At 41.7% G+C, this 15,248-nt stretch overlaps 1 protein-coding gene across 2 annotated transcripts in view; it reads right to left on the bottom strand.

The window, feature by feature from the left end:
• eif2b3 (eukaryotic translation initiation factor 2B, subunit 3 gamma) overlaps positions 1-15,248 on the bottom strand; it is a 142,682-nt gene that overhangs the window by 67,718 nt on the left and 59,716 nt on the right. For both annotated transcript variants that reach the window (XM_087990539.1, XM_043699051.2), the window contains exon 6: positions 7,385-7,474. In XM_087990539.1, the coding sequence (XP_087846665.1) occupies positions 7,385-7,474 (90 nt within the window). The remainder of the gene's footprint in view (positions 1-7,384; positions 7,475-15,248) is intronic.

The raw sequence follows: 15,248 nt of genomic DNA, 5'->3' as shown, positions 1-15,248 counted from the left end.
CTAGTGTTAACTGGAGTTAGATTATTAGAAAGAGAAAGTGAGGACTGCAGATGCTGGAGTTCAGAGCTGAAAATGTGTTGCTAGAAAAGCGCAGGTCAGGCATCATCCAAGGAGCAGGAGAATCGACGATTCGGGCATGAGCCCTTCTTCAGGAATGAGGAAAGTGTGCCAAGCAGGCTAAGATAAGAGGTAGGGAGGAGGGACTTGGGGGAGGGGGGTTGGAAATGCGGTAGGTGGAAGGAGGTTAAGGTGAGGGTGATAGGCCAGAGTGGGGGTGGGGGCGGAGAGGTCAGGAAGAAGATTGCAGGTTAGGAAGGTGGTGCTGAGTTCGAGGATTGGGACTGAGACAAGGTGGGGGGAGGGGAAATGAGGAAACTGGAGAAATGTGAGTTCACCCCTTGTGGTTGGAGGGTTCCTAGGCGGAAGATGAGGCGCTCTTCCTCCAGCCGTCGTGTTGCTATGGTCTGGCGATGGAGGAGTCCAAAGACCTGCATGTCTTTGGTGGTGTGGGAGGGGGGGTTGAAGTGTTGAGCCACGGGGTGGTTGGGTTGGTTGGTCCGGGTGTCCCAGAGGTGTTCTCTGAAATGTTCCGCAAGTAGGCGGCCTGTCTCCCCAATATAGAGGAGGCCACATCGAGTGCAGCGGATGCAGTAAATGATGTGTGTGGAGGTGCAGGTGAATTTGTGGTGGATATGGAAGGATCCCTTGGGGCCTTGGACGGAAGTAAGGGGGGAGGTGTGGGCGCAAGTTTTCCATTTCTTGAGGTTGTAGGGGAAGGTGCCGGGAGTGGAGGTTGGGTTGGTGGGGGGGGTGTGGACCTGACGAGGGAGTCACGGAGGGAGTGGTCTTTTCAGAATGCTGATAGGGGAGGGGAGGGAAATATATGCCTGGTAGTGGTGTCCGTTTGGAGGTGGCAGACATGACGACGGATGATCGTATCATCCGTCGTCATGTCTGCCACCTCCAAACGGACACCACTACCAGGCATATATTTCCCTCCCCTCCCCGATCAGCGTTCCGAAAAGACCTCTCCCTCCGTGACTCCCTCGTCAGGTCCACACCCCCCCACCAACCCAACCTCCACTCCCGGCACCTTCCCCTGCAACCTCAAGAAATGCAAAACTTGCGCCCACACCTCCCCCCAAGGCCTCAAGGGATCCTTCCATATCCACCACAAATTCACCTGCACCTCCACACACATCATTTACTGCATCCGCTGCACTCGATGTGGCCTCCTCTATATTGGGGAGACAGGCCGCCTACTTGCGGAACGTTTCAGAAAACACCCCTCTGGGATACCCGGACCAACCAACCCAACCACCCCGTGGCTCAACACTTCAACTCCCCCTCCCACTCCACCAAAGACATGCAGGTCCTTGCACTCCTCCATCGCCAGACCATAGCAACACGACGGCTGGAGGAAGAGCGCCTCATCTTCTGCCTAGGAACCCTCCAACCACAAGGGATGAACTCAGATTTCTCCAGTTTCCTCATTTCCCCTCCCCCCACCTTGTCTCAGTCCCAACCCTCGAATTCAGCACCACCTTCCTAACCGGCAATCTTCTTCCTGACCTCTCCGCCCCCACCCCCACTCCGGCCTATCACCCTCACCTTAACCTCCTTCCACCTATCGCATTTCCAACGCCCCTCCCCCAAGTCCCTCCTCCCTACCTTTTATCTTAGCCTGCTTGGCACACTTTCCTCATTCCTGAAGAAGGGCTCATGCCCGAAACGTCGGTTCTCCTGCTCCTTGGATGCTGCCTGACCTGCTGCTCTTTTCCAGCAACACATTTTCAGCTTAGATTATTAGAAAGCAGCTTAGTCTTGGATCAAGTGTACGAAGTCTTAAAAAAAAACTGAAAACATTAATTCCCAGTGGTATTCATGGTTCAAGTTAGAGGTCCAATAGATACACAAAAAATGGAAGATTCAGTGGTGGCACCATTGCAAAGCTACCCAGATATGTGTTCCAAACATCTATGCAGAAGAAGAATTGGAACCAAAAGAGTAAGAACAGAGATATATTTGAAAATTATAATAGATGACAGGAGCTATGGACCCATAACAGAAGAAAGAACACCAAGCACATTAAATCATGTATTTTATACATGACTCAAAACATGGATTATAAAATGATTTGTCTAAATGGAAGAATAATGATTTTGAAATTAAACATTTCATGCAGGGTTTGGAAGGAGATGATTGTGGATACTGATCTGAGAGAGGGAATTGCAACTACAATAGTCACTAGGAGCTTCAGTCAGTCATGAAAATGTTTTAATTGTGGACTTATTAACTCATTTAGGGAAAGTAATGACCTATCGGTGTTATCGCTAGACTGTTAATCCAGAGACCCAGGTATGTTCTGGGCACGCAGGTTCAAATCCTGCCATGGTGGAATCTGAATTCAATAAAAAACAAATTTGGAAGTAAGAGTCTAACAATGACTAGGAATCCATTGCCGATTGTCGGAAAACCCCATCTGGTTCACTAATGTCCTTTAGGGAAGGAAACTGCCATCCTTACCTGGTCTGATCTACACGTGACTCCAGACCCACAGCAATGTAGGTGACTCTTAACTGCCCTCTTGGATGTGTAATAAATATTGGGCTAGCCAACAAAGCCCTCATCCCATAAATGAACTTCAAAAAACTGTGTGGCTTTGGACACCAGATGCACGTCCAGAATGTGGAGGGGAACTGGTTAAATCCTTACTTAGATTTTTAAATGACTGAAATAAATTTTAAGAATTTTGAAAGTTCTTCACAATTTAGTTTTGGAAATAACATCACAATGAAGTCACCCAAAAGAGTGGCGATTTGCCTGTAAAATATCTGGAGATAATGACATTATCAGCACAGTATTGCAAGTGAAATACTCTTATCATTGAGCAGGCCATACGTGAATAAAGCTCAAAGGAAACATTATATGCAACATGACATGGCAATTGTTTTTGCAAAATCAGTGAATTTATAAATTTACACAATCCAGAGGTTATTCTACTAATAAAAATGGACTTCTCTAAATAAGCAATTTGGCAGGAGTTATTGGTATCAGAAAGTAAGAGTTTAAAGGGAAAAAAGCTAAATGTTTCAAAACTACATTGACAGTTTTCCCATCCACTAGTTCACAGTTAAATGATGAAGGAGCATGGGTTAATATGTACACTAAACATACAAAAGAGATCAGTGAAAAAAGTGGTATCTGTAAAAAAAAAAGGACAACATCACCCAATTGAAATTCCCATTAGCTAGAGATTTTAACAAAGTTCTGGCAATTAACTTAAAAGTATGGCATAAAAGTAAAAAAATCTAGCATTTAGACTTCTCTCGACGACAACAGCACATTTTAACAGAAAAGAGTAAATGTGAATAAGGTAATGGAAAAATGGATGGTGATTATTCTTGGGCACCAGCTAAATTCCTAACAGACAATGATGGGAATGTGCCATCAATTAATTTAGAAACACGTGAGCATGTGGATAGTGTGGCAATGAACACAGCAGTTGAAAATCCATTTAGGAATGGGCATGTGAAAAAAGAATCACTTGGTGATAGATAAGATGATTCATTAAAATTCATAAACCAAGTATCAAATTAACATTTGCCCTGCCTATAGGCTACATACAAATTAGAGGAATTTGAATCAAAGAAGCCAAAACATTAGATAGCTGAAAACAATTTAGATAATACACCAATTAACCAGATAGGGGAAGACAGCCTTATCTTACAGATGAATATGCACAGATACAGAGCTTACTGATAAGACATGCAAGGTTAGAACCAGACAGATAGCTCAATGGTTTGAAGACAAATTTGGTGATCATCTTAGCTCTTTTAGCAACTCACTCTTGGGTTATAGGTCAATTGATACAAAAGTGGCATTTTTACAAGGTGAAAAGATTCAAATAGAAGCATTTATGAAATCAATTAAAGAAGCAGGTGAGATAGAAGGGAAGCTATGGATATTAAACAAGTGTGTTTATTGGTTGATATTTAGGTCAGTCTTGATGAAGGTAAGCTACATTCAGCACAAAGCAGATCTAGCTGCTGTTATCACAGAATGAAACTAACAGGCATGACTTTCTGCATTTTGAGCATTGTTTGGTAGATAAAATTAAAAGGGAATTCAAAGTGAAAGTCAGGCTTTAAATACAAAGCTTAGCAATATTTAGATATTAAGCAGAATAAATCAGGAATGACATTGGATTAACAATCTTTCTTGGCAAGTGTTAATCACATCCGGACAAATCAGGTCAAGTCCTCGCAAAAAGATGATTTTACATCCAGGGAAGAAACAGATCAGTGAAGAATTTTGACTGGGCAGTTAAATTGCTTATGCACTCTCACTAGATCTAATACCAATAATAATGTATTAGAAGTGAGTACTGTGAAGAAATATGCAGCAATTGAAAGCAAATCACAGAACCACAAAATCACAATGAAACATTAAAGAAATTAAGTTCAGGAAGATGTAAACTCGAGTCCCATCCTTGTGTAACCCCGAAAATATGAAGCAGGCGTATTTTAGTGATGCTTCAGACATTGTCTTCCATATAGGTAAAAACAATGACTGCAGATGCTGGAAACCAGATTCTGGATCAGTGGTGCTGGAAGAGCACAGCAATTCAGGCAGCATCCGACGAGCAGCAAAATCGACGTTTTGGTCTTCCATATGGCTATTTGAGAATGGCAGTTGTGGTGGAAAAGAATAATAGATGTTACTTGTTGGTCTAGGAAGTCAAGGAAATAAAGAGGACAGTTAGATGTACCTTAGCTGTTGAAAGATTGGCACTAATAGAAGCTATAAGTGCAGGAGTGTTTTTATCCAAAATTCTAAAAGAATTCCTATGCAAGGAGTAACCTATGAAGAGTCATTCCATTAAGGGTTATGTGAATAACTGCTCTCTTTGAGACAATGTACGTTTGACAAAGGATGACACTGCAACCAGTTCCAGGATTGATGCTGCAGCATAAAGTAAGTGCTAGAAAGAAAGAAATGTCAAAAATAAAGTGGGTAATGCCAGCCAAACTGTTGCACAAAATAAAGTGCTTTTCCAAAGAAATTATTGGAGATCCTCAAAGAGGGGTTGTAAGAATATAACAAAAAATGTATTTTCAGTTCATTTTTTGACTAAAGATGTGATAAATGCTTTTGTTTGCATGAAAAGCATTATAAACATGGAAGACTATTATAAAACATACAATATAAAAAAAAATTCTGTTTATCGTTCATTATTTTCTGCTCAATGATTGTTCTATGTTTTTTTTAAAGTTAATCAAACAGGAGGGAATCTGTCCGTATTGCAAGGAGTAAGCTGCTGACTGAGGTTTATTGATCAAATGTGTGTAATTATAAATGGGAAGCTGGTAGCACTGAGGGATGTGGTGAGTGCTTTGTAGCTTTTCAGTCAATAAATTCTGGCACAAGGAAAAAGGTGTCTTGAAGGCCACTGATTTTTTTAACCAATGAAGGTCCTAGTTTGGATTCACCTTTAAAACATGTGGATGAACTAATTATTTTAAACAGAAGACTAGTTTTTAATAGTAGTTGAAATAAGTTAAGCTGAAGTTGCATGTCAAAGACTGGCTTGTTTCAACTGACTGTGTGTCTGGGATCTCTTACATGTTTCAAAGCTTGCATAAGTCAGTAATACAGTGTATCAGTTATGACTTCTGAAAGTCACTACGCAACACAGGCCCTGAAGAAGGGCCTGTGCCCGAAACGTCGAATCTCCTGTTCCCTGGATGCTGCCTGACCTGCTGTGCTGTTCCAGCAATAAAGTTTCAACTACGCAATATTAACTTTATAAACTGAAAATTGATTTTTTGTGGCTACATGAATGGTCTGATAACAATAACAATTGTATAACAATATTTCTATGGGCGCACCACTTCTTCTCAGAAGCCTAGATCAATGCTTCCCAAACTTTTTGTCATCATAATCCCATTTTGGTACTCAGAAATTACTGGGTCTGCAGGTTTCAGAGTAGGGGCAGGGAATTCGTGTCAGAGCAGAAGGAAGCAGATGCATGAGAGTGCGGGAGGGAGGGGCTCAGTGGCCTATGTGGGTGACAAGGGTGAAAGCTGTATACAGTGGAAACTCAATTATCCAAACGAGATGGGCAGGCACTATTTCGTTCAGAAAATCGAATATTTGGAAAATCGATTAAATGCTTTTCCTCTGGAGCTCGGAGTTTTAAAGTCTGCTCCCCGTTCAGGAGTCTGCAGCAGCACAGCACACGAGGCCCTGCTCCCAACACCGCCCCTGGCCAACCCCGCCCCACCCCCAATTTGGTCCAAACCCACCTCCCCCCACCCCCACCCCCGTCCCCAACCTGGTCGAAACCTGCCCCCCGCACCCAACTCTGTCCAAATCGCCCCCAACCCGGTCCAACCCCACCACCGCCCCCCCACCCGGTCCAAACCCGCCCCCCCCCCCCACCCCCCCAACCCGGTCCAAACCGATCCCCCGCCCCCATCACAGTCCCCGCCACCCCCACCCCCGGCCCCTCTCCGGGGCATCCGGACTGCACACCAACAATAAGACTGTTGCTGCTGCTGCAGCTGCCTCTGTGGGGTAAGTCTCCAAATAGTGCACAGACACAGCTACACACATAACCTTTTACTGGAAATTATTGACAGGTTCCATGTTTGCCCTGCACAGGACAGTGTTGGAGAGATTGACCTCGCGATCTCCTTCGGATAATCGAGGTTCCCCTGTAATCCAGAGGATTTTTAAGTAAAGAAAATTACCTTCCTGTTAGTTTTTTTAGGACAGGGTTCAGGCCTTCAAGATTGGATAATTAGACCAGGCCCACAATTAAGAAAACAAATAGAGATTTTAAGGGTCCTCACAGCTGTTGCCACTTGGTTGGAGTTTACCAGCAGTCACTGTCGCATCGGAGTGCACAACTCCAAACATTTAGCAGAATCCCTAGCCTAGCTTATGCAGTCAAGTCATGAAGTGAGGTTTTAACCTATTACTTCTGAACTGGAAGTTGAGGCAAGTTATTAAAGTATCAGAGAGTCAATATTGTTGTGACAAAGCTATTTATGACATTATTACCGTAATACTAGTTTTTCTCTTGATAACCTGGTACACGAATTGAAAGATTAGCTGTTCTGGTACTACAGCAGAGAATTTCCCAAAACTACTTGAAACTTAATGATTAAGTACATCCTTTCATAAGCACAAACATTTTCTCGCTGTACGAAAGTTTAGATATAGGAATATATGTTTTGAGACCAAAATTTCAAGTTAGTTAAAGTCAATTTCCGTGACATTCACCAGTGACGTTTCCATTATAAGTATATTTTGAATAGTGCTTAATGTTTGAAGCGCATTGCAAAGATAATTGTGCAATAATGGTATAACCCCTTACTTGTTTTCCACAAGGAAGTCCAGAACCCATTTTTTCATGCAGTACAGATGGGCATCCACAAGGGCAGTTTTTATGTGTATTTTAGGATATCTGAAAAGAAAAAATAGCAATTAACAACCTATATTTACAAACTATTCATTGATACTTCACAGCAGTATTGTTCCACAAACACAGGAAACCAAGTCAGTTCATCGCTGTGCTACTGAACTTTCATGCTGCTACCAAATTCCAAAATCTAAGCAATAGATTTTCAATAAAATTATTGTGGTACCACAATGATGGAAAATTGCAACTGACTCAATTAACCACAGGCATCATGAAAAGGTAATTTAAAGTATTTAAATATTGATGGACCATCTTCTCCAAGTGCAAAGTACTACATATAAAAGAAAAAGTCCTGTCTACACTGTATTTCCACTGATACTGTAATATAGATATGCATAACCAAATTCAACCACAGGTAGCAAAAAAAAAGTGCAACAAATTTTTCATAAAGCACAGGCCTTCTTTCATACTTAATTTCTTTTGTTCCTCATATTTGTCTAATTCTAATAATATTCTCAGACACTATGCATTTTTACTTGGTGAGGAAAAGCAATGCAGGTTGCAGACCAAGGAAAATGAAGATGGTAGAGCAAAACGTTGATCGAGATTGCTTAGCATTAATTAGAAAAGAGCTAAAGCAAGAAGTCAACAGAGCAACTGATTGCAAGAGCATGTTCTGCACGTAAAGATAGCTGTACTTGTTAAAGATGATTTCATCTTTAATCCTCACCAAAATTACGAGTCAGAACCAAAATCGGGCATTAGCCAAAATAGTAGATCTGTGATATAAGAATATCGAACTTCAACAAAGTGTGTTGTGTGTGTGTGTTGGGGGGGGTGGGTTTGGAGACACCCATTTCCATTGTATTGTGCAAATACCAAAGTCTGATTGGCACCATTAAATGAGCCACCCTATCCAGAATGTTCTTGTGAAAAGAATAACTGAGTCAGAACACTTTTTGAAAAACATCAAAAAGAAGTAACAGTTGAGTAGGACCATGAAGAAATCTCTATATTTTCTCAACAAGGAAGAAATTCTAATGCATTTGATAATGAAATGAAATGCTTCAACAACCAATGAAAACTAGACAGATTCACTGAAAATGTAAAATAATACTGACAATCAAATATTCATACTTCAACACTGAGGAACGTAGATTTTGATCCTGAGGATATTGAAATGACACTGAGTGGAGAATGTTTAGTAGACATTTAGCAAAAAATTCCAAATCAAACTTTCTTGTTATTTGTGTGTGGTAAACAGGCATCATTCACCAGGCCAGTAATTATTGCCCCTTCTAAATTTCCCTGGAGAATGCAGTGGTGACCTGCCTTCCTGAGCCCTTACAGTCTCTGGTGTTCAGGGACACATACAATGCTGTTTTAGTTCCAAAATCTAGAACTCCCTAAGACAGAAAAGGAACAGCAACATAGTCCCAGGTTAGAATGATGCATGGCTTGAAGGAGAACTTGCAAGTGATACAGTTCCCATGCAAATGTTGCCTTGTCATTCTTAGTGTAGGTTGCTGTAGGAGCTGCCGTCAGCAGAGACATGGTGAGTTACTGCAGTGCACCTTTAGATGATACACATAGTTACCACGAACAATGCTCTCGAAGGGAGAGAAGGCTGAAGGTGGTGGATGAGGGTGTAATTAAACGGGCTGCTTTGTCTTCCATGACAGCAAGCTTTTCAAATGTATAGGAGCTACCCAGGGCCTGGGCAGTGTTGCCTAGCGAAGCCACCTTGGGGTGCAGATTCACAGTTCCTTGAAGGTGGAGCTGTAGGTAGACAGGGTAGTGAAGAAGATGTTTGATACGCATGCCTTTATTGTTCAGTGCATTGAGTAAACAGATTGGGAGGTCATTTTACGGCTGTATAGGACATTGCTTAGGCCACTTCTGCAATACTGTGTGCAATTCTGGTCTCCCTGCTACTGGAAGGATGTTGTGAAACTGAAAGGGTTGAGAAAAGATTTACAAGGATGTTGCCATGGTTGGAGGGTTTGAGCTATAGGGAGGCTGATTGGCTGTGACTTTTTTTCCTGCAGCATGATAGGTTGAGGGGTGACACTATAGACGTTATGAGGAGCAAGGATAAAGGTGAATATTCAAGGTCTCTTCCCTAGAGTATGGGAGTCCAAAACTAGAAGACATAGGTTTAAGGCGAGAGGTGAAAGATTTAAAAGGGACCTAAGAGGAAACTTTTTCGCACAGCAGGTGATGCATATATGGAGTGAACTGCCAGAGGAAGTGGAGGAGGCTGGTACAATTACAGCACTTCAAAGGTGTCTGAATGGGCATATGAATAGGAAGGGTTTAAGGGATACGAGCCAAATACTGACAATTGGGATCAGATTAATTTAGGAAATTTGGTCAACATGGACGAGTTGGACCGAAGGGTCTGTTTCTGTGCTATACATCTCCATGACTGTACTACTTGAGTAATAGTCAAAATGTTTTGACGACATTTTAAGGTTAAATTTATTGGGTCGCCAATTACATGGATACTACTTTTGAGTGGCTAAAATTCATGCCTATCAAAATTCATACTGTATCATTAACAGAAGCCCAACTGATCTCTAAACAATGAAAGAAGTAAACAACAAATTACAGTAATTTGTAAACCTGGAATGGAGCATGATGGCCAGGGGACTGGAAAGCCAGAGGGTAGCGTGACTGCCTGCATACTGACTCATAAATGTTGATCTGTTAGCTGTGAAGAACTAGGGTCGATTTTTACACAAGATATGGAAAATTCCAGCTCTTTTGGCTAAAAATAGGGAATCGACTTTTACATGAGAGCGACTATTACTTGAGCATATACAATCAAGAGTGTGGTACTGGGAAAGGTCAGGCAGCATCTTAGAAGCAGGAGAATTGAATTTCGGGCAAGAGCCCTTCATCAGGAATTCATTATGAAGGGCTCTTGCCCGAAACATTGATTCTCCTGTTCCTCGGATGCTGCCTGACCTGCTGTGCTTTTCCAGCACCACATTCTTGACTCTAATCTCCAGCATCTGCAGTCCTCACTTTCGCCTGAATATATAGTGTCGATCACATTTCAGACTTGTAAATAGTGGACAAGAATCAGGGATTCAGGAGACAAGTTACTCACTGCAGAAGTGCCAGTTTCTGACCTGTTGTTGCCACAGCGTTTCATGTGGTCAGTTCAGTTCACTTTTCAATCATGATAACCTGTAGGAGGTTGATAGTGGAAGATTCACTATTTATTGGTGATGCCAATAAATGTCAAGGGCCAATGGTTAAAGATTTTTTCGCTTATTGCAGATGATCATTGCCTGACACTTACCATCCCAAGCCTGGATATTGTCCAGGTCTTGCTGCGGAAAGTGAGGACTGCAGATGCTGGAGACCAGAGTTGAAAAATGTGGTGCTGGAAAAACACAGCAGGCCAGGCAGCATCCGAGGAGCAGGAGAATCGATGCAGGTCTTGCTGCATACAGAAACAGATCACTTCAGTATCTGAGGAGTTGCAAATATTGCAAAACATCGCACACAATCATCAATGAACCCTCTTGGTTTCAGACTTTATGGTGGAAAAAATGTCAATGAAGAATCAGCTGAAGATAGCAGGTCTTAGAACACTAGGTATTCCTGCACCGATTTCCCGGGCTCTTTGAACCAACGGAGAGGCACGGTGGCTCAGTAGTTAGCACTGCTGCCTCACAGCACCAGGGTTCCAGGTTCGATTTCCGCCTCAGGCAACTGTCTGTGTGGAGTTTGCACATTCTCCCCGTGTCTGCGTGGGTTTCCTCCAGGTGCTCCGGTTTCCTCCCAGAATCCAAAGATGTGCAGGCCAGGTGAATTGCCCATGCTAAATTGCCCATAGGTTAGGTGCATTAGTCAGAGGGAAATGGGTCTGGGTGGGTTGCTCTTCGGAGGGTCAGTGTGGACTTGTCGGGCCAAAGGACTGTTTCCACACTGTAGGGAATATAATCTTATCTAACATAAATAACAGTAAAAATCATTGTAAGAAGAAGTTTTTTTTGGCAAATAATGGTTTTGAGTATAATAATTTGTGCGAATAAAATGTAATTGAAAGCACTGGTATTTAATCGAACAGTTGAATTAATTCTGCTGGTACAGGAAATGTTTTAGGTAAATTCACAGAGACAGTTTTATGATTTGATTTTCAAGGTTACTATGTAGTTTACTCAGTCTATATGCCTTTGGAGTAAATGTCTCAGATTATTACTCTATTGAAAAACTTTTTATTTACTTTCTTAAATCTAATTTTTCACTTTATTCCTTGAATGCAGAACTGCTTGGCCAGCTTCTCAGAAATAAAAACAGAAAATGTTAGTAATAGCAGGTCTGCAGCATCTGCAGAAAGATAAACAAAGTTAACATTTCAGGTTGTTGGTGCTTCATCAGATCTGTTCAGATGCAGTATCACCAACTTTTTCTCTGCCCAACCTTCTAGCTGGATAAACGTGATTCTTTTCTATCTTGCTTTGTCACACCTTACGGTGATTGAAACTGCTTGGAAGGCTGCAATAATACTACATATTGGGGACAGTGTTGTTACTATCATAAGCTTCAGGTTAGCTACGGAAAAGGAAAAGGAGAAATCCAAGCAAAACCAATTATTTGGGGAAGGGCCGATTTCAGTTGGATGAGAATGAATCCAACCCAGTTAAACTAGAATCAAAGTTTGACAGGCAAGAGAATGAAGGCAACCCTTTAATTCCAGTAAAGAAATGCTGGCTCAGGTACAGTCAAGGTACATTCAGGACAGGGTTGAGTACAGTAGTCAAAGCAAAAGTTCCTAAGATGAGCAAGAGTTCAAGAGTAAGATAAAGCAGAAAATGGGTCCATGTGTCAGATGTCAAATTGATAATGCAAGTGAGAACCAGGACATATATTGAAAGTTCAGAAGGGAAGTGAACAACAAAATAACAGAAATAAATAAGAGTACTGGAAGAGGTTAGCAACTAACATAAAAAGGGACATTAAAGGGAATAAAAGGGGCAGGACCAGAAAGGTGGAGACAAGGAGCATGTCTGAAGTACTTTGACTTCTTCTTAGTAAAGACTGATGCAAGTCAATGTCTTTTTTATTTTTCTGCTTCTTTAAAAACCTGGACTTAAATAAGAAAGAACTGTTTTAAATCAGGGATTTACAAGGATGGCTACACGTTTTGAAAGTAAAGAATTGGACACCTACTGTGAGCTCTTTGCTTAGCTGCAGGTTCCAGCAATGTGCAGATGATCTGGAGTTAAGGAGTCGCTTACTGGTTGGTAACTGATTGGTTTGCGGAGTTGGGACCAATTATCAACAAGAAACGCCCTCAGCCTGCCAACAAGGTTGTCAGTTAACAGACCCTTCAGTCCAACTCGTCCATGCTGACCAGATATCCCAACCTAACCTAGTTCCACTTGCCAGCACCCGGCCTATATCTCTCCAAACCCTTCCTATTCATATACCCATCCGGATGCATTTTAAATGCTGCACATGTACCAGCCTCAACCACTTCCTCTGGCAACTCATTCCATACACGTTCTATCCTCTGTATGAAAAGGTTACCCCTTAGGTCCCTTTTATATGTTTCCCCTCTCACACTAAACCTTATGTCCTCTAGTTCTGGACTCCCCTACTCTTGGGAAAAGACCTTGTCTATTTACCCTATCCATACCCTTCATGATTTTATAAACCTCTATAAGGTCACCCCTCAGCCTCCGACACACCAGAAAAAACAGCCCTAGCCTATTCAACCTCTCCCTATAGTTCAAATCCTCCAACCCTGGCAACATCCTTGTAACTCTTGTCTGAATCGTTCTGCCAGTTCTGTATCCAAATGGCTAGTTCTCCCTGCATTACATGAGATCTAACCTTGCTAACCAGTCTCCCATGGGGAACCTTGTCAAACGCCTGACTTAAGTCCTCATAGATTACATCCACCACTCTGCCCTCATCAATCCTCTTTGTTACTTCCTCAAAAAACTCAATCATGTTTGTGAGACATGATTTCCCAAGCACAAAGCCATGTTGACTATCCCTCATCAGTCCCTCAGGATTCCCTCCAACAACTTGTCCACCACTGACGTCAGGCTCACTGGTCTATAGTTCCCTGGCTTGTTCTTACCATCTTTCTTAAATAGTGAAACCAAGTTAACCAACCTCCAGTCTTCCAGCACCTCACCTGTGACTACTGATGATACAAATATCTCAGCAAGGGGCCCAACAATCACTTCCCTAGCTTCCCACAGAGTTCTATGGTACACCTGATCAGGTCCTTAGGATTTATCCACCTTTATGCGTTTCAAGACATCCAGCAGTTTCTTTTTCCCCTGTATATGCTTGTCTGTCTGTGGGTGTGTAAGGAAGAGTTCACAAAGGGTTTACAGCTTTGATTTGTCGAGTTTATTTAATTTAGCTTAACGTGGTCACCTGTAGCTAACAAAGGAATCTGGTCTGTGCTTTCGACCAACCTGGATGTGAAAATAGGCTAGTTTGGGGACTTTGCAAATTTCTTTTAAAAAAATTTAAATTTTGTGACAACTTCAAGAATACCAGAGCTTGATTTCCAGCATGCTATCCTGAGTTGTGACAAAATCATAGTTAATGAGGAACAAGATAGGATACAAGATGGACTAAAAATTCATAAAAATATTTGGGATGGCTGATTAAGTTTGAAGTTGCTAAGTCCCCCAGGATAAGATGTGATGCATCCAAAGGATCATGATGGCATCAGCTTCCAAGGTTCTTTAGATTAGTGAGTACTACCAGAAGACTGAAGAATCACAAATTTTCCGCCTATGTTCAAAAGAAAGTGCAATGGTAAGCCCAGCAAATACAGGACAGTCAGTTTAATCTCAGTCATGTCAAAGTTTCAAAAACAATAATCAAAGCCAAAATTAACCGGATACATTTCTTAGGGGGTGGGTGGGGAAAGTCAGCAGAGGTATCTGGAACATGTGCACATAGTTCTGTAGTGGGCAGGACAGGATCAGAAAATAGTTAATCCAGTATTCAGGATTCTAGGCTTATATATGGGGCAACATGTACAAAAACAAGGAAGTTATTTTGAACTTGCAAAAGGATGGTTTGATCAAAATCATAAGAAGTCTGGTTTGAACAGATAGGGATAAAAAAATTAAAAAGGAAGAATCAAGACCCAGAAGAGACTGATTATAGCTGAATGGGAAAGAACCAAAATGACATAAGGAAAAAAACTTTAAAATGCAGTCTGTGGTTAGGATCTGGAATCCACTGTCTGAGAGTGCGGTGGAGGCAAATTCAATCCTGGTTTTCAAGGGGGAATTGGATAATTATTTGAAAAAAATAATTTGCAAGGGTACGGGGCCAGGATGTCAGGACAACTAGCTCTAACAGAGAGGGAGCACACAGATGGGCCAATTGGCCTCTTTCGGTGCTCTAACCATTTGATGCAGTTCAAAAATGTTCTTAGTTTGATGGCCAATTTAACTAACAAGGTGTACAGTACAGTGGACCTGCCAAATTCTACAGCAAACTTAAACAACAGAGGAAGTAAAAAATAATGCACCATAGATACATAAGTGCTTAAGTAACATCTAGACACACAATTGAAGACAGATCCTGTAATTTGGTCAGTTTGGAATCAGCAAATGAATGGACCTTGACTGACAGTACCTCAAGTGGAAAAACACACATAATCGACATCATAGTGGACCATCAAACTGGTTTAAGTTCATTATGTCAGAAAACTGGAATAAATTTGTTACAAGACTGCACAGTGATCCTGATACTGAACATAAGAACTTTAAGTAGGAGTGTGAGCGAGGAATTCAGCCTTTTGAGCCTGTTACACTATTTA

Source organism: Chiloscyllium plagiosum, unplaced genomic scaffold (assembly GCF_037043375.1).
Source record: "Chiloscyllium plagiosum isolate Xiang-an unplaced genomic scaffold, Cpla_swu_hap1 HiC_scaffold_9, whole genome shotgun sequence".
In the NCBI taxonomy this organism is placed as follows: domain Eukaryota; kingdom Metazoa; phylum Chordata; class Chondrichthyes; order Orectolobiformes; family Hemiscylliidae; genus Chiloscyllium; species Chiloscyllium plagiosum.
The sequence above is the reverse complement of the archived record's forward strand: the minus strand, read 5'-3'. Positions and strand labels throughout refer to the sequence as shown.